Genomic DNA, 17,087 nt, shown 5'->3' with positions numbered 1-17,087 from the left:
CAGCATTCAGTCAACATAAAATCTGCGAGATGGAAGATGGATTGACAGTATTGAAAGCGGCTCTGTGTTTCACTGAGAAAGCCTACTGAGGAGTAATTACTGTAATTCAGAAAGCCTTATTGAAGTGTTTGGATCAGAGCACCACTGTATAAACAGCTGCTGTACGTATACATTCAGAAAGGAAAGAGACTCATCCGCAGCGAGGCAGCAGACTAATTCCCTGCATAATGCCGCATTTCTTCGAGACATTACAAGAACCTAACCACCAATTTTTCATTCGTGGTGTACAGAGGGTTTGACAACACAAGTATCCCCTCTCTGGAGTTTACACACACTTTGGCAGGAGCTACACTGCAAGCCTAAGTGGAAAATGTCCTCCTCTTTGAGTTAGTTGGGTAGGGGGAGTTTTTTAAAGGGGGAGGCCCCTGTACATGTCTGACATGTTTCTGCAGGACCGCAAGCCGCTGGCTGGCGTGGAGCGAAGGCTTGTGGTCGGCTGTTTGTCTGCGTGAAGCTGGCATGGCCTCCCGTTCCCCTGCATCTGTTCCCCATTAGCACAGCGACCGAGAGTATAAAGCAGGGAGCTGACAGGCGCTGCGAACACTCGAGGATCGCTGCCTGGATCATGGGGTTTACTATCTGGCTGCTCTGCCTGCAGGCCAGTCTGCTGTCACACGCCCTCGAATGCTCAGCCGCTCAGGGAGAGCTGAGTGTGAGCAAACACACCGCAGACGCTCAGGTGAGAGGCTCCTGGTGGATATGATAGTTACAGAAGGACAGTGGTAGCCAAAGGTGTTCATTAAGTGTCCGTCATTATGTGTGCTGCTGTGACTCTGCAGGGGAAAGTGCAGCCTGTTGGAGAAATGTTGTTTGTTGGAAATAATAAGCAACCTTTGTCTTATTATGAAAGTGAAAAGAATCTGGATTATCAGCGTTTTGTCCAGCGGGGGCACTTTGTGAAACGTGGAGCTGCATCTGTAATGAAACGATAAGTCTGCTTGATTATCATTCAAAGAGAAGTAATTTTAATGAAGGAAATAAAAGTGAAGTTGCTAAATAGTTTTGGCATTTCTATCTCTTTTGTCTCAGTTGATTTAAAGCTTAAAAATCTGCTTCTTTAACCAACAATTCCTCCATGTGATTGACTGTAATAAGGACAATTACTCAGGATACACCTTAACCATCAGGAATATTAATCTTTCTTTTAGTTGACATGTTGTATACTTGTTTCCCCTAATACCAATGTCAAATATGCAGAGTTGTGTACTAAAGAAGTACAAAGACAAACTGGAAGAAAACTGAACTGAAAATAAATGAAATTGAACAAAAAAGGGGGATTTTGGACACTTTACTTTAGGTTTAAATGCCAAATAGAGTATTGGTTTATTAGTTTTTCCTCAAACACAGTGGGTCAGTGCTTGTACAATAGTTCAGGTCAGTATCAGCAAGAATGTGAGTCCAGTCTGTGACGTTAATTGTGGTCAAGCATGTGTCAGGGTGGCAGTAGACGTGTACAGTCTAATCCTGACCCGTGCAGACGTATCATTTATTTTCTAACAAAACAAAGTCTCATTGTAATGGTTTTTACAGCCGTATTTCCTACACGACAGAAATATACCCCGTTGTGGAACAAAACCTCCTGCTCCACTCTTTTTGTCTTCTCATGTGGCTGCGGCTGTCATACTTTAAACCTGCGGTGAGCATTTTTCTGAGGACGGTCCTCATGTTCTGTCCAAAGTAATCGCCCTCATCTGGACAACGGCTTCGACAGCTGTGAGGAGGCGAGAGGAGGATTTGCACCCACACATGGGAGAGTTTTCATTCTTCCCTGTGAGGGACTTTGTGCCACATATGTATTTTTTTCTGCAGTGGTTATTTGTGTAATTACAGCATGAGCTTTAAATGTGGTGGCATCTAACTAATACCCGATGCTGCATCTTTTTCAGACGCTTCATTTGACTTATTTACACAAGTTTCCCACTAAGGTCACTTATTTATAACAGAGTGGAAAACATTAAGTTTGTAATTTACGAGGCTCGTCAACGCAGAACAGCAGAAAGCCAGATGGATTGTGGCAGGATTTGATGGATGCTACATTTAGCTTAAAGGGGACATGTTATTCTCATTTTCAGCTTCATACTTTCATGTATTTTAGGTTTTTCCTAGATCGTGTTTACATGCTTTAATGTTATAAAAACCCATTACTTTACCCCTACTGTCCATCAGAATATACCTGTATTCTCCTTCTGACTGAATCACATTATTTTAGCGCCTGTCTCTTTAAGAACCCCCAAAGCCCGGTCAGATCTGATTGGCTCGTGAGAAAAATTGCGCTCTTTTACAAAGCTAGCGGCTCAGGTGCTGAAGGATTGTTTGTGTTGCCAATTATGGACATAAATTGGGATATTTTGTGATGTATTTGTCTGGGTCAGTACACACACTAAATAAACTTAACAAATGTGTAGGATCTGAGTACTTAATGGTCACATATTCATACATTTTTAACAATGCAGAGGCCATCTTTTCAGTTAGCAGCTAGCGTCTGTATGCATTGAATTACACTGCGATATCATCAGCATAAGTGTTGACTCTGATTCTCTTCTTTTCAGTATGAGGACCAGACGCAGCAAAGTGCGCTACCCTTACCTGAAGGACTGGTACGTATCACTCACTACTGTAGTACTCGGTTATTAATTTAGTTTGAATACTTTAGTCTCGCTGTAAAAGGGATCCTGTTTAGAGCAGGTTGTACTCTAAAGGAGTCTAGTGGACGACACAGCAGATATAAGAGGATAAATCACATCATGGTGCTAGAAATTGAAACAAATAACAGAGGGGAATTGAAAAAGGGTGTTGGTTGTGTTGGGTTTTTGAGTAAATAAAGCCATCATTACAGCACATTTAAATAAAAAAGCACGTTTCCTGGTTAGAAAACGAATACAAAAACGTACTGTAGTGTACAATATAGAAACTAATCCTTCCAGAAAAAACTGCAGCTATCTGGCAGAGAGACCATAGAAGCGTTGCAGTTATGCCTACAAAAACAGACAATTAAAGTCACTGAAGTCTCTTGCAAACACTAGCAATGTGTGCATCCCCAGGACAACATGTGCACACTACAATTACCCCTCAACTCCAAGCTGTACAGCTATTGTGCTGCAGTGAGTTCTCCGAACAAAACAAAATAAGAATTAATCATCACAAAGTAGGTCAACAGCAATCACTGTGAGCACTTTAAATGGCAGCACAAATCCTTGCCGTGCAAATATTTGAAGCTAATGTAGCCGTCTTTGTTATTAACTGAATGGAAAAAGAGTAAGTTATTATCCAATACTTGAAACAAATGTTCTATTTGATACACTTAGGAGGGGGAATAAGCATCGATAGATCCCAGAGGTAACATTATTATATACCAAAAAGTTCTAACAGGCAAACTGAAACTTGTTGTTTTTCGAAAAAGTGACAGTCCCCTTATTAGGAAAACAAGTGGATCAATAGCAGAGCTGCGTTTATGTGCAGATCAATGAGAAATGCAGCAGCCGCTGACCATAATGGCTTACAGTTTCCTCCCCTTGAAGCTGGAGTTAGACTGTCAATAAAGAGGGACGGGGTGAAAGGAGCACTCAGTGGAGAGAGTTGATGTTTGCTCTGTGGTTGTGTATGTGGTTGTGACTGTCTCACCCCTGCAGGCTTTGTTCAGACGTAGGAGACAGTTGGAGAGGAGGGGTCCCACCCACATGAGCCACAACAGCCTGCCGGGGGCCGTCACCGCCAAAGGCTTCCCGAACACTCTCATCCAGGTAAACCACGGCCTGTTAGTCACACAGGAGTCACGGTGAGGGGGAGGGGGGACGGTTTACCGGTTGCTGGTGAAGTTTTAGTCATACTGAATCATCTGAATCTGCTGGAAGACTAAAAAATAATCCACAGAAACCACGTGATTTGTTCACTGAATCTTAAAAAATGACCATATAAGGCAGGGACGTGCAGGGGGCATATTCAGGGTCACTGCTCTAGCCGGAATAAACCTTTTTGAAGGAAATAAACAAAAACGGCCCAGTGTTAACAAACAGCCCATATCCAAAGAAAACGGGTTGATTTCAATATGCAAAATATGCCATTTGAGGGCATAGGGATCCTGCAGAGGCATGCCCCCCCTAACCCTACGCGTATGTCCACAATCACATCAACAAACTAAAATTACAATTTTATTTTAGAGATTAAGATCAGCCCAAGACAGAAAAACTGCATTTATCTCTGCCTTGTTCTTGAAATAAGACTATCTGAGGGGCATAATGACAATAAACTCAACTAAATGTTCTGGGAATCCTGTGTTTTCCTAATTCTCCTCGACTCGAATGTGTTCAGGGAAGGAAAGCACACTGTGTAAAGGAAGTATCAGCGCACACTAATCCCTGTGTCTGTGCTCCTCAGGCTGATAGGTCCAGACGGCACTTGAAGAAGAAACCGCGTAAATCCCGCGCCGGCACCTACTCTCTCCTTAGCAACGACAAGAGAGTCCCCCTACAGGTGAGTCTCCATGGCAACACCCCGAGCAGAGCAACAGCTGGGCAGCGAGGCCTGATGTGAGGACGACATCCTCCCTTCAATGGATCACTTCGCTTTACTCTAAACTGCTCATTGAAACGGCTCTTTGATGCCATTCAGACATTAGGCCTCATGTAGAAACATCCCTTAAAAGAGCACATATTAATCTGCTAATCAGGTGTATATTAGTATGTAGCGTCTCTACTTTAAAGAGTCCTCTCCTGCTGATATTCAGGTGTATATCAGTATGTAGTGTCTCTACTTTAAAGAGTCCTCTCCTGCTGATATTCAGGTGTATATCAGTATGTAGTGTCTCTACTTTAAAGAGTCCTCTCCGGCTGATGTTCAGGTGTATATCAGTATGTAGTGTCTCTACTTTAAAGAGTCCTCTCCTGCTGATATTCAGGTGTACATCAGTATGTAGTGTCTCTACTTTAAAGAGTCCTCTCCTGCTGATGTTCAGGTGTATATCAGTATGTAGTGTCTCTACTTTAAAGAGTCCTCTCCTGCTGATGTTCAGGTGTATATCAGTATGTAGTGTCTCTACTTTAAAGAGTCCTCTCCTGCTGATGTTCAGGTGTATATCAGTATGTAGTGTCTCTACTTTAAAGAGTCCTCTCCTGCTGATGTTCAGGTGTATATCAGTATGTAGTGTCTCTACTTTAAAGAGTCCTCTCCTGCAGATGTTCAGGTGTATATCAGTATGTAGTGTCTCTACTTTAAAGAGTCCTCTCCTGCTGATGTTCAGGTGTATATCAGTATGTAGTGTCTCTACTTTAAAGAGTCCTCTCCTGCTGATGTTCAGGTGTATATCAGTATGTAGTGTCTTTACTTTAAAGAGTCCTCTCCTGCTGATGTTCAGGTGTATATCAGTATGTAGTGAGAGTCCTCTCCTGCTGATGTTCAGGCGTATATCAGTATGTAGTGTCTCTACTTTAAAGAGTCCTCTCCTGCAGATGTTCAGGTGTATATCAGTATGTAGTGTCTCTACTTTAAAGAGTCCTCTCCTGCTGATGTTCAGGTGTATATCAGTATGTAGTGTCTCTACTTTAAAGAGTCCTCTCCTGCAGATGTTCAGGTGTATATCAGTATGTAGTGTCTCTACTTTAAAGAGTCCTCTCCTGCTGATGTTCAGGTGTATATCAGTATGTAGTGTCTCTACTTTAAAGAGTCCTCTCCTGCTGATGTGCAGGTGTATATCAGTATGTAGTGTCTCTACATGTCTCCATGCTTTAATGTTAAAAAAGCCTTTTATTGTTCTCATACTGCCTGTGCTGTAGCGCCTCTTTTCACCCTCTGTCTGAAACCAGAGCCCAGTCTGCTCTGATTGGTTAGCTGGCCGGCTCTGTTGTGATTGGTCAACCACTTAAAGATGTCCCGCCCCTTAGCCTATCACGTACAATGTTGCGCTAGCCAATAGGAGCGCAACTGGTAAATACTAAATAGTGATGTCACTATGTTATGCAAGTAAACAAAGGAATCCAATTGAGGCGTTTCAGGCAGTGAGATTTTAGCCGTTGTATATACCATTCACATGCACCTCCTGCTTTGCGCTTGAAATTTATATCTTGAAATATAAGTGAGTTTTTAGAAGCATCACTCTTGTGATTTCTCTTCCAGGTGATCAGAGTGAGGCGACAGGAGAAGCTCGATCCACCGAAGACGGTGAACTCGGGACGCTCCGGTGCGTTCTCTGTCCTGGTGAGTGTGGGGTGTATTCTTCAACACACAAACTGACTATATCTGATGAGTATTTACATGATGTCCTGTGTGCTCTGCAGGGAGATCCACAGGCTGACGGTCAGACCGACCAATAGGAGAATACAGAAGAGGATTGCTGGAAAATAAAAAGCTCTTTTTAATTGTGGCCTGGCAAGGGGTGTGCACAGTACAAAGGTTTCAAGAGTCCAAACCTGAAGACTGGTGTGAAAATCTGACATTTAGATAAGACCTTCTGTGCTAACTTGCTTTGATTAATTGTGATATGTGCATCCATCGTTACTGTTTCACCTGAAAGCTTATCAGCCACTAATGGATACTTTATTTACTATTTTAAGTTTCTAATATATTCCTGCATGTTTTAAAATGAATCCACAAATGATCCCATATTAATATTATAGTTTGCCGTGTTGTTGTATTTAATCACAGATTCCTTATGAATATTGGGGGTATATTTTTGCAGAAATATTTCTTGTGTTGTATCAAATTTCAATAAAAGTTTAGTAGACACATATGGTGTTTGAGTCTTTAAACATTAAGCACTTTATGCTCCACTGGAGCCTTCTCTATAAAGTTGGTTAATCGTTCTGTCTGAGCTCAGGAGTTGTATAACAGCAGCTCAGTGTTTCCCTGAATGACGCGTTTCATTTCCCACTCACAAGTCTGCAAAGCTGTCTACGGCTGATTCATAAAATTGATTTCATGGCATCGAAACACCACTTGAGTCCCCAATTACACCTGGCAGGATCCGCATGTATGGTGCATGGTTGGCACTGAACTGGCAGCAGGATAAACTAGCAGGAACTTATTTTCAGTAAAAGTCCCTTAATCCATTTACATTACCATGTGAGAGAGGGAATACAATCTAAATGTAGTCCAGACCATCTGTTCCAGGAGTCAACTTTGTCTATTTTAATATCTTGTGTCATTTTTAATTCATTTGGCCAGGAATGGAAACGCAATTTGGTCTGGAGCAGAAGTGAGTATTTCTGCAGGGCGCTGACGTAAATGTGAAGAAAATTAAATCTTTGTGGGCTGCTCTGCATCTGTCTGCCTATTTACAGCAGGGCAGATCTTTTCAAAAACACCTCTCAGAGAAACTGTGCTGCACTGTTATGATTGTATGTTGGGTTAAAAATAAAAGCAGCTACCTAAATTACACCCCCCCCCCCCCCCCCCCCCCCTCCAAAGTGATGCCATCAGAAAATCCTGCATGATGAAAAAGCCGGAGTATAGATGAAAGCTAATCTAAATGAATGGGATGAGTCATCTTCCGCTCATTTACCGATCAAAGCCCACAGCTCGTGACGTAGGTCCCATTTTTATGGTTTTACAGAGACAAACATAGAGCAGAGGGAAAAAATAACCCAACAAGATGTTATTTATAACCTGACGTTTTCCCTGAAGCATATAATTGATGCTGAACACGCTTCAGCAGCTCGCTCTGGGAGAATATGGACGGGTTGTGCCTCAGCCATCAGATGACCTGGATTAGCTGGTTGGAAACTGTATTGGTGACAAACAACCACAGGATGCCTTTCTGATTTCTCCGAAAAAGAGCTCTGTTGAGGACCAATTATTCCTATTTAGAGGCAACAAGAGAGACACCACTCGCTCCCCTGTCATCATCTCACACACACCCATCCTTAGAGGCAATCTCACTTACGCAGACTAGTTTTAAATAGAAATCCACCATTTAAACCCAGTCCTGGGGATTCAAATGTTAAATTAAAGTTCAATCTGATGTGTGTCACGGTGTGTGGTCGACACAAAGGGGATCCTCTCAGTCTGTGCGGTGGTGTAATGGTGTGTGGCATTGTTTCCGCTGTGCTTTGGGTTTAGTCATCCCCTCCAGAACAAAGCTGATGGTAATCACTACGAACAAAATCACTGGGAGGCCTTCAATCTATAGGACTGTGGTGGGAGAGATACGTCACCGTTTCCCCAAAGCTTCGCTCAGGTTCACGTGTAGTTAGTGGGTAACAGTCCTTTTTAAGCAGAGGACACCACCACGTAAGTATTAGTTTCTGTTGACAGGGGCATCGCAGACAACATGCAATGTGGGGAAAAAGTCACAAACAAGTCCTTCGTTAGCAGGGGGGGTTAACCCCGAGGCAGAAACAATACTATTATGACGCAGAGCGATCCAGCGACGACACACCTTTCCGTCTACTACGTTCATCACAATTTGAATAACAGTGTTGGATGATTCCAATCCATTCTTTTACTCTGGTGATACAATGGACCAAAGTTAGTTGCTGAAATCATGAAAGAATGCAACATAGCTAAAGAGAAATCTGGTTGAATCAAAAGCCACCTTACAGGTTCAAAACAAACCTGTAGTCCAACTTCAACTGGTTCCACACCGTCAAATATTCAGGAACATGTCCGATTTGTTTCAATAAAAAATTCAGAAACGGACAAGTCTTGTCAATGGAGAAATGCTTTCTTCAAAGTAATATAATCCTCCTACCGGCACACCCAAAGCTCTCTAAGTAAAACACTGTGTCTTATATTTGTAATCTGTCGGCTTTACAATCCTTACGTCTGCTAGTGGTCGCTTCATATTCAGTGTATAGACTGTTCTTAACTCTCTCTTAAACTCACCACCGGCAGGTTTGTTGAACATGAACACAATGTCAGTCTACAGATACAAACCAACCAACTGGAATATTATCAGATCAGTCCGTAAGGTAACGATAGTACCGTAGCATCTGAACCCTTTTGGTAAAGTGTGATTTGTTTGAGTCAGGATGAGGTATTCCTGCTGGTCTTTTCTCTACTCTGACCTCAGACTGTGACCCAGCTTTGAGGCTGAATCTTCCTCCTTCTCCTCTTCTTCCTCTCACTTCCCATCAGATCAGATTCAGGGTGTTGGCTGTCTTCCCTCACGTCGTGTCACTCCAGCCTGACATCCCCTCCCCCAATCACCAGCCTCCCTTCCTCTCTCTGTCACATCACTGCGGGCTAGCGAAGGCCAGGCAAACAGAGGTGCTTGTGTGATATGTGTAAGTCCTCAGTAACAGCGTAGTGATGTCAGCTCAATATATCAGCCTGCTGACCTTTCAGCGTGTAAGGCGGCGGCAAGGAGGGGGGGGGGGGGGGGGGGGGGGTTATTTATGGGCCGATGCAGAATTCATTGACTTTTTCCAGAATCTGTCAGCTTCTCTTGATAAACAAAGCCTCGGTCTGCATCCAGAGGCAGAATGACACCTGCAATCCCTTCGTCCTGTCACCAAAAGCTAAACTCAAAATATCTCAGAGGCTAGCAAAATCTATTTTAGATCAAAGTTTGGTTTCATAGCATAACTGCAGCATGCTGATGCTAAAAACAGAGATATCAAGAGTACTGTAGCCGAGTTACCAAAGATAATCCTGTTATTCTTCGCCTGAACTGTGGCATTCACACATTGCTTTCTTTTGTGTTCCAGCTCTCTCAACATTTACTTGCCAAAAAGCCGTTTTACTAAAGTGTTATTAATCATTATTCTTATTTTCCAGGTGAAAAGTAAGTCAAATCCCCAATTTGTGATGAATTCATCATAAATAACTCATATTTGGGAACTCTTAGTGTTTTGAGCTGTGGTCTTGCTAATGGTTTCCATTGGGATACAAATGACTGCATCATTATATGCCAGGAATTAAGAAACACGAATGTCGGTTTAAACTTGGCCACCATGCCATTTTGAGTTAACTTAATGCATTTTAAATGGTTTCTTAAGACTCTCCTTAACCTTAGAGAAGCAAAGCAATCACCATCTCGACCAAAGTTGGTTTTACAAGAACGACGACATGCTGGATACTCATCTTGACAGACACCACATCCATCACCATTAGTGATTCACAGGAGATAAATCCCTGCAGCGAATATGGCCATAAATATCTGAACATTTACGTTAAAGCCGAGAGCTGAGATGAACATAGCTGAAAGAAAAATGCCAGATTTTCTCAGTTCTGCCTCTGAGCAATTCATCTGCGTAGCTCTGCTTGAAGATGATGGATGCCTGCTGAGTCAATGTCACAATATCTGCCCTGCTCAGTACATTAAAGCAGAAAATATTGCTGAGTATGACTGGATACCCACTATATAGGTCCGTGGAAAGCTGATTTATTAAGAAGGGAATACTCTCCGACAGGGTGAATAAATTTCATAGGTGTATATTAGAAATGGAAGGCAAAGAGAATTGAGAAAAGCAGCATTTCTTCAAAAAGATATCTGCGGGAATATAGAGCCAACCCATCCTATATGTGGCAGGTAACTAGGCTAAGGCGATTCATCTCAATTACAACACAAAGCCCGCTGTGATTCAGTTGTATAAACAGGGCCGAGTTCAGTAAAAATAGGCTCAGAGGCAGAGCGATAAAGGGAGGTGAGGCAGGTTCAGTTCAGCTCGAGCCAGGAGGCTTTTCACCCTCATTCCTACTTCTCTTTGGTATGACACGAAGGTCGTGCGGGCTGTGAAGTGGACAGAGCTGACAGGAGCCGAGGGAGAGGCATGGGAGGAATCACAAGCAGTCCCAGGCATTACAGATGGAGACACAACGTTGAAAACTTCTTATAAAAGGCAGTAGACAACTTTATGTCCTCAGACCTGAGGGATAAATGGAGCAGTCGGAAACCTCTGGTACTGAGAAGTGAAACCAATATGTCTGAACTTGCACTCTTTCTGATATCAAGCAGAGGGTGACTCTACTGGTTGCATAAAGAAGTGTGGTTGTATAGAAGTCTAGCTCAGTAAACATTGTATACATGAGTTTATAGTCTCAATTTGTAGTTTAAAGTCTTCATCAATACAGCAGGAGGATCATTTAGCAAATGATGTTTCCATTTAGGTTCAAATAAATCATAAAGCCGGGAATGATAAGGCTTTAGGCGGGCTACGTGGTCCAAATGTCTGTCTGTTTACCAGTATTTGCTCTTCCTGAAAGTTAATTGGAACATTTCGGTTTGTCTAAAAAGCGTTTGTTTTAGCATATGGCTGTACTTATCTCCAACCTCTCGTGTGACTTCTGGCTCCAAAAAGCATGGTGACGGCCAAAATACCAAACTATAAGTTCTAAATAATGGTTTACAAACCAATGGGTGACCTCGTGGTGACAACGTCTGTGGGAGGGAGGGGTGGGCCGGCTGGGAAAAGGTAATATGGGCCTTGGAGGTATAAAAAGTTGGCTGGAAATAACAAGCCTGCCTCCAGCCACCACCTCGTCGACTCTCTAACCATTTGTGACATTTCGAAAAGACTCCAAACTGGCCTAATTACATACTGTAGATGAAAACAAGTGTGGAAAGGAAATACATTCCTCAGTTACATTCCTATGGGGCAGCAGAGCAATGGAGTCTGGAAATATTATGGAGCAAAGAGCAGCATAACACATTAGGTCATTGTCTGTGAGTCTACTGACCACATCACGGACCTCTGGTGAAGAATAAGGAGAAAAGTGCTTTTAGTTTGTGGTCGGAAAAGAAACATGCTTCCACTTTCCGAGCCAGACTCGCATGAAGAAGCCATTTAAAAAAGACCAAAACAGCACAAAATCACTTCTGATTAAATCTTGCAAAGGTAGCAGAGGCAGCTGCCTTTTCATTCCCATCTTTCAGTCTGTCACTGTCTCCATACCTATCACATCTTTATTATCTGACAAAAGCTTTGCACAGTGAGTGCATCCAAATAAACGTCAGTCAGCATCACTGATGTACGAAAAAGAATAACATACAGTGGAAAGAAAGCCATCAGAAGGATGTGGCAGGATGTAAGGAAAGGAAGAGAAAAAACTCCTTTTTGTTCACATTGTGCTCACATTTTAGAAACTTCTCAAAGTTCATTTCCAAGTTCACGAGGTCTGCCGGTTGACAGCTAGGGCAGAAACATTTTAATATTTCATGTGGAGCTAAATCTCTCTCCGAACATTAAGTAGAGGGAGCTTTTTGGCCCGGGAGTGTGGTCTCATATTGAATTTTGAAGTCATAAATGGATGTTTCAAACTGCAGAGCGGAGGGCGGTTTAGAGGTCCGGGGAGGACAATAAATCACTTGGTCACACGTTCTGTAGCCTCTCCTGATCAAAGAGCCCCCTCAGCATCTCCACACTCAAGTATCAAGGGACAGAAGAGGGAGAAAGAAAACATCTGTGTGAGAAAAAATATCTTTATATTGCATAATCCGATTGCAAAGCCACTGAGATGAAGGCTATGTGACACTTCAGCTTCACTTAAATGTATCATGGTGTAATGAAAACAACAGCACCAAATGAAATATAGCTGCAAGAATATAACTGATGTTGCACAGCGACAATAACAGGACTTCTTGACATCCTATCTGAAAATAAACAACAAGTCATGCAAAAATGTGATTGTTGTGAAAATGATTCCAGAGCAATGTCAGAGCAGAACACACTGCCTATTTTTACAATGTTCTGCTACCTTATTTTATATAGCCAATGTTTTTCATCCATTAATGTGGCTTTTCTGAACGCTTTCGATCTACCCGGACCTAAAGTTGAAATTGCAATATTAGCTGCTGCATGACTTTATTCCCATGCTGACAGGCATTGCTGTGGTTGTAAAAAGGGGGGAATGAGCACTCGTATGAGCCGCAGTGACACGGCTACTTTCCTGGTTTATCTTCGAGTGCAGCTCAGCAGATTCCTGCCTCCTGCTGTTACAAATTATTTCTTTTCTGGTGAAGTTGTATTTCATAGTCGAGCAAAGCTTGCTAAAGACTGCCCTCTTGTGGATATTTACAACAATGAAAAACTTCTAAACTTCAGTAAAACAAATGGATATATCTTCTTCATCATCATATGACAAATATGGTTGTATGGTAGAAGTCCTGTATTTTGCAGGTTAAATATCAAAGTATATTAATATTGTTATGAACATTATGATGACTTTCTATTATTTAAACCATTGTTATACTTTAACCTTTAGACTTTTGACTTTACTGTACGTGTGTTTTTGGAATAGAAGCATGTTTTTTCATCTTACATGAACTGTGTTGTATAGGAATGAAAGGCTTCATGAGGAAAGTTATGAGACTTTTTATTTCAACCATTCTCCTGCAGGGACTTCACCGAGTCTGAGTCCTTGAACTCTTTGCAGGTGATGGAGGTTTTTCATGGGTCATGTTCCCTGATCCTTCCTCCCCCAAAGCCTTGTCCTTCTCCATCAGCATGATCTGCTTTAGCACGGCCTGGTATTTCTCATTCATCCGCTTAACTTCCGGCTCGTATTTGTTGCACTGCACTGTGAGCTTCTTCATCTCCTCTATGAGCTTGTTTTTCTCCTGCACCACGCGCTTATACCGCAGGCTGTGGAAGTCTCTGTTCCTCTGCACCCTCTCCAGGGTCAGTGCTCCTGCAGCCGCTGCCCGCCTGTACTCCTCCATCTCCCGCTGCGCAGTCTCTAGTTCGCCGGTCAGACTCTCGTTCTCGGTGTACACCAGTGGCACTAAACCGATTTTCTCTGTATCCAAACCCCCTCTCTGCACCATCTCGTTCCACTCAGTCTGGAAGCAGTCAAGTGTTTCTGTCATGTTCATGTGGAAGAGGAAGGTGCGTAAAAAGTCATCCACGGCCTCCTGTTTCTGCGGGGATGAGGGAGCTGCTTTCCGGGGAGAAGCAGCTGCCTCTGCCCGCTCCTGGATCGCTTTCACCGTCGCCTCCAAATCCTCCTCTCCTTCCGTCAGACTCCAGTCCTCCTCCAGAGAAACCTCTTCATACTGAAAGCCATCCTCACTTTCCGACAGAGCGACCGTCTCTTTGACTTTCTTATCTGCGCTCATTGTTCCGTTTGAGACTGTTTGGAGTTGCTATGGTGACGATCCTGGCATTATTTCTAACGCAGCACAACATGGTCTTAATAAATCCATATCTTCACTTGCATTGACTATTTTTCCCGTATTGTGACTGAGCATATTTGCTTCTTCTCTTTTTAAGTAAATGTATACAAGTTAATAATTTGTATAATATAATAATTCGTTTTTTGGGTGACCAAAATAACGTCTTTGGGCTAACTGCCCCATGTGCATCTGTTACATAAACAAAACATGTAAATATATACTTTTATTAAACGTATAAACGTGGTTTCTGATCCTGATTTCACACATTTCATTATAGATTCGTCCCCTGTGAGTAAATTCAGTTATTATCTTCTAACAAATTCCTTGTAATTAGTTTAATGATCGCAATAGGCTACTTATCACTAGAAATACGTAGGAATCTTTATTTTTAATCCCTGGTGTATTCCCCTGAGGTTAATGGGTTCCTGTTCCTATGGGAGAAATTCCCCACAAATATGTCCTTTCTTTTATAGCTGTTATAACCGCGATATTTCACGAGATCCCGTTTGCTCCATCGTCCACAATCATGGCGGACTACAAGGAGGCGCCCTTGGCTTCTCGGCCAAAAACACTGGACCCAAACGAGTATTTTAACCTCTCTCTGGAGTACCGCCGGGCCGAAGAGCAGAGGTCGGCTATGCGGTCCAACCTGAAGCTCCAGTACCAGACTCAGCTCAACAACCCGCACAGAAAGGCCCTCATTGTGAGTGTTACCCTTCAAAGTGGCTACATGCTAACGTTAGCATCAGAACCAGGTTTATTGTTAACACATACAAGCAATTCGCCTTGGTGTATTTTGACGCAGACATAAACAGTCAAAGAAGATGCATTGTAAGAAAAGTACCATGACATAAAACAATCACAAGACGGGACTAGACGGAATTAATATGTGTAGAGTTGAAGCTAACCTACAGCAATGCTTTACTTTGCAGTGTCCTTGTTTTTCTTTCTGTTGTGTTTCCATCTTATATAATGTAAAGTGTTGCCATGTGTTAGAGAAAGGGTTAACGCAGTTAAGCACATTTAAAAATGATTCAACATACATTTTTCTCACCTATCCCATGAAAACCTGCAACAAAACACCTAACCTGTTCATGGTTCTTCACCACCAGCTGCTTCAATCAAACTGTAATTAATATAACAGTGTGCACGTGTAATTGACATTTGCATGGTCAAGATATCTCCTATTTATCAACAGACAAACATGAAACTACTACACTCACAACACTTAATATTGACTTACTCAGTTTGTCTTACTACTGCTACTTCTGTTCTTTACTTATCATGGACTGTATGGACATAGTAGGAAAAGCACAACTGATACTGATACAGTATGCCCAACACCAGGACCATATGTCATATTAATGAAAAAGTCCTTATCTTTTATACTTTTGTTTAGAGAGAAAAACGTATTTGCTGTAGTAATACAATATGTAAATACACGTTGCCATGTCATTTTTCTCTGATGCAAAGACTTACTAATACATTGAAATGGATTTGCTTACCTGTGTGTGTTTACAGGAAGACCCGGCCCTGAATCGCTGGATGTACGCCCGGTCCCACACCTACCCTCACTTCAAGGCCACATTCAAGACCTCTCTGACTGGGCTCCTGTTTTCAGTGGTGCCAATCATTGGCTTTTACTACCTCTTCAAGACAGACAGGGTATGAGACAACATGCACTCACAACATCACACTTATCTATCTCTCTATCTATCTTTCTTATCACCTCTTGCTCCTTAAGCATCATGTTTAATAACTACACCATCATTTAGCATTCAACTTAAGTCAGTTTACTATTGATTGAGTGGCATGTATTTATGTCTGTGCACAGAACTACAAATACATCAAACATGGGCACATATATTGATCACTTGGAAAACCATTTAATCACAGATTTCGGTCTCTTAGGAATTTTTGAGACTTAAAAAACAAAATTAGAACAGACAAATAATTGAATCCCAAATATTTTTTCAGTTATTAAAAGTACTAATATGCCAAGCTGGAGGTCAAAACACTAGTGATTTCACTTTATATAATCCTGTAGCCTTAAATAATCCTTCAATTTGTATATTCATGAATGGCATCATGGATCTGAAAGCTATTCAGCTGAGGATTGGAGCTCAGCAGTTGATCTGAATCCCTTTTTTTGTCACAGAGCCATTCATATTTGAATCAAATGCTTAATTGTCATGGAGATCAAGCGTCTAAATCCTCACCGATAGGAATTCAAGGGAGAATTTTGTGCAATGGTCAAACTGCTGAGCCTCAAATTCGCTTCCTCTTTCCGCTGGGAGGACAAAAAGCTCACTCATAAAACAATCTTTTGAGAACATGTCTGGAAGGTGAAGAGGGTGACATGACTTTGTTGCCATGGAATCAGCATTAACCCATCGTGTGTGTGTCGTGTGTTTTACAGGACAAGAAGGAGGCGGATATTAAAGCTGGAAAGTGCGACCGCCGGTTCGCTCTGTCATCATGAGCTGCGCTGAGCCCTTCATGCTCTAGTGATGCCAGTGTCTGTAATTATTATTATTATTAACTGAATAAAATTATATTGTCAAAAACAGTCATGTGGTTTTAATTGGTGAGTTAAAGACAGTAGACACCGGGGCAGTGAGGCTTAAAGCAGAGGCAACAAGAGTGGATATACTGTGGCATAAAACAAGTTCACCTGCTCAAATCTTTTAACACACACATTACAATCTGCACAGGGAGACGATCACTTACGCATAGGGATGGGTACCGAGCCCCGGGGCTGAATTATTAAAGACCGTGGTACCGTTAAGCTCCGACGTTATCGGTCTTTTTATCGGTACTGGAGACATCTAAAAAAAAAAACGTCCTATCTTATGCTACACAAACACGTTTCTAATACGTAAAAAGAATGCAAAATGTGTTATTTGTAGTATTAGTGTGAAATATTATGTATTTCATTTAAATAAGCAATGTAAATTTTGTTCACAATTTGTGTAGTTAGTTA

General features: G+C 42.0%; 3 protein-coding genes across 3 annotated transcripts; 2 read left to right on the top strand and 1 right to left on the bottom strand.

The window, feature by feature from the left end:
- The first annotated feature begins 438 nt into the window (after positions 1-438).
- LOC307026605 (uncharacterized protein) lies at positions 439-6,779 on the top strand. The gene is made up of 6 exons (XM_079662136.1): positions 439-739; positions 2,610-2,657; positions 3,690-3,800; positions 4,435-4,530; positions 6,169-6,249; positions 6,330-6,779. Exons 1-6 carry the CDS (start codon positions 626-628, stop codon positions 6,363-6,365), a joined length of 486 nt encoding a protein of 161 aa, XP_079518262.1. The 5' UTR covers positions 439-625; the 3' UTR covers positions 6,366-6,779.
- Positions 6,780-13,333: 6,554 nt separating this feature from the next.
- On the bottom strand, positions 13,334-14,047 carry LOC307026431 (sperm-associated antigen 16 protein-like; the record flags this gene model as incomplete). The annotated part of the gene is made up of 1 exon (XM_079661818.1): positions 13,334-14,047. The coding sequence occupies one exon, from the start codon at positions 14,045-14,047 to the stop codon at positions 13,334-13,336; it is 714 nt and encodes a 237-aa protein (XP_079517944.1).
- Positions 14,048-14,592: 545 nt separating this feature from the next.
- Positions 14,593-16,673, top strand: ndufb4 (NADH:ubiquinone oxidoreductase subunit B4). Its single transcript, XM_079661711.1, has 3 exons — positions 14,593-14,807; positions 15,626-15,769; positions 16,524-16,673. The coding sequence occupies exons 1-3, from the start codon at positions 14,631-14,633 to the stop codon at positions 16,584-16,586; spliced, it is 384 nt and encodes a 127-aa protein (XP_079517837.1). The 5' UTR covers positions 14,593-14,630; the 3' UTR covers positions 16,587-16,673.
- Positions 16,674-17,087: the final 414 nt, after the last annotated feature.

This window comes from Notothenia rossii (assembly GCF_949606895.1).
Source record: "Notothenia rossii genome assembly, chromosome: 12".
Taxonomy (NCBI): Eukaryota; Metazoa; Chordata; class Actinopteri; order Perciformes; family Nototheniidae; genus Notothenia; species Notothenia rossii.
This window is presented reverse-complemented; position numbering and strand designations above follow the sequence as displayed.

Excerpts from the sequence above, each read along its gene's own strand:
- ndufb4 (XM_079661711.1), top strand. The coding sequence starts at position 14,631 with ATGGCGGACTACAAGGAGGCGCCCTTGGCTTCTCGGCCAAAAACACTG. Across the intron at positions 14,808-15,625 it reads CGCACAGAAAGGCCCTCATT|GAAGACCCGGCCCTGAATCG; the intron begins GTGAGTGTTACC and ends GTGTGTTTACAG. Across the intron at positions 15,770-16,523 it reads ACCTCTTCAAGACAGACAGG|GACAAGAAGGAGGCGGATAT; the intron begins GTATGAGACAAC and ends TGTGTTTTACAG.
- LOC307026605 (XM_079662136.1), top strand. The coding sequence starts at position 626 with ATGGGGTTTACTATCTGGCTGCTCTGCCTGCAGGCCAGTCTGCTGTCA. Across the intron at positions 740-2,609 it reads AACACACCGCAGACGCTCAG|TATGAGGACCAGACGCAGCA; the intron begins GTGAGAGGCTCC and ends TCTTCTTTTCAG. Across the intron at positions 4,531-6,168 it reads ACAAGAGAGTCCCCCTACAG|GTGATCAGAGTGAGGCGACA; the intron begins GTGAGTCTCCAT and ends TTTCTCTTCCAG.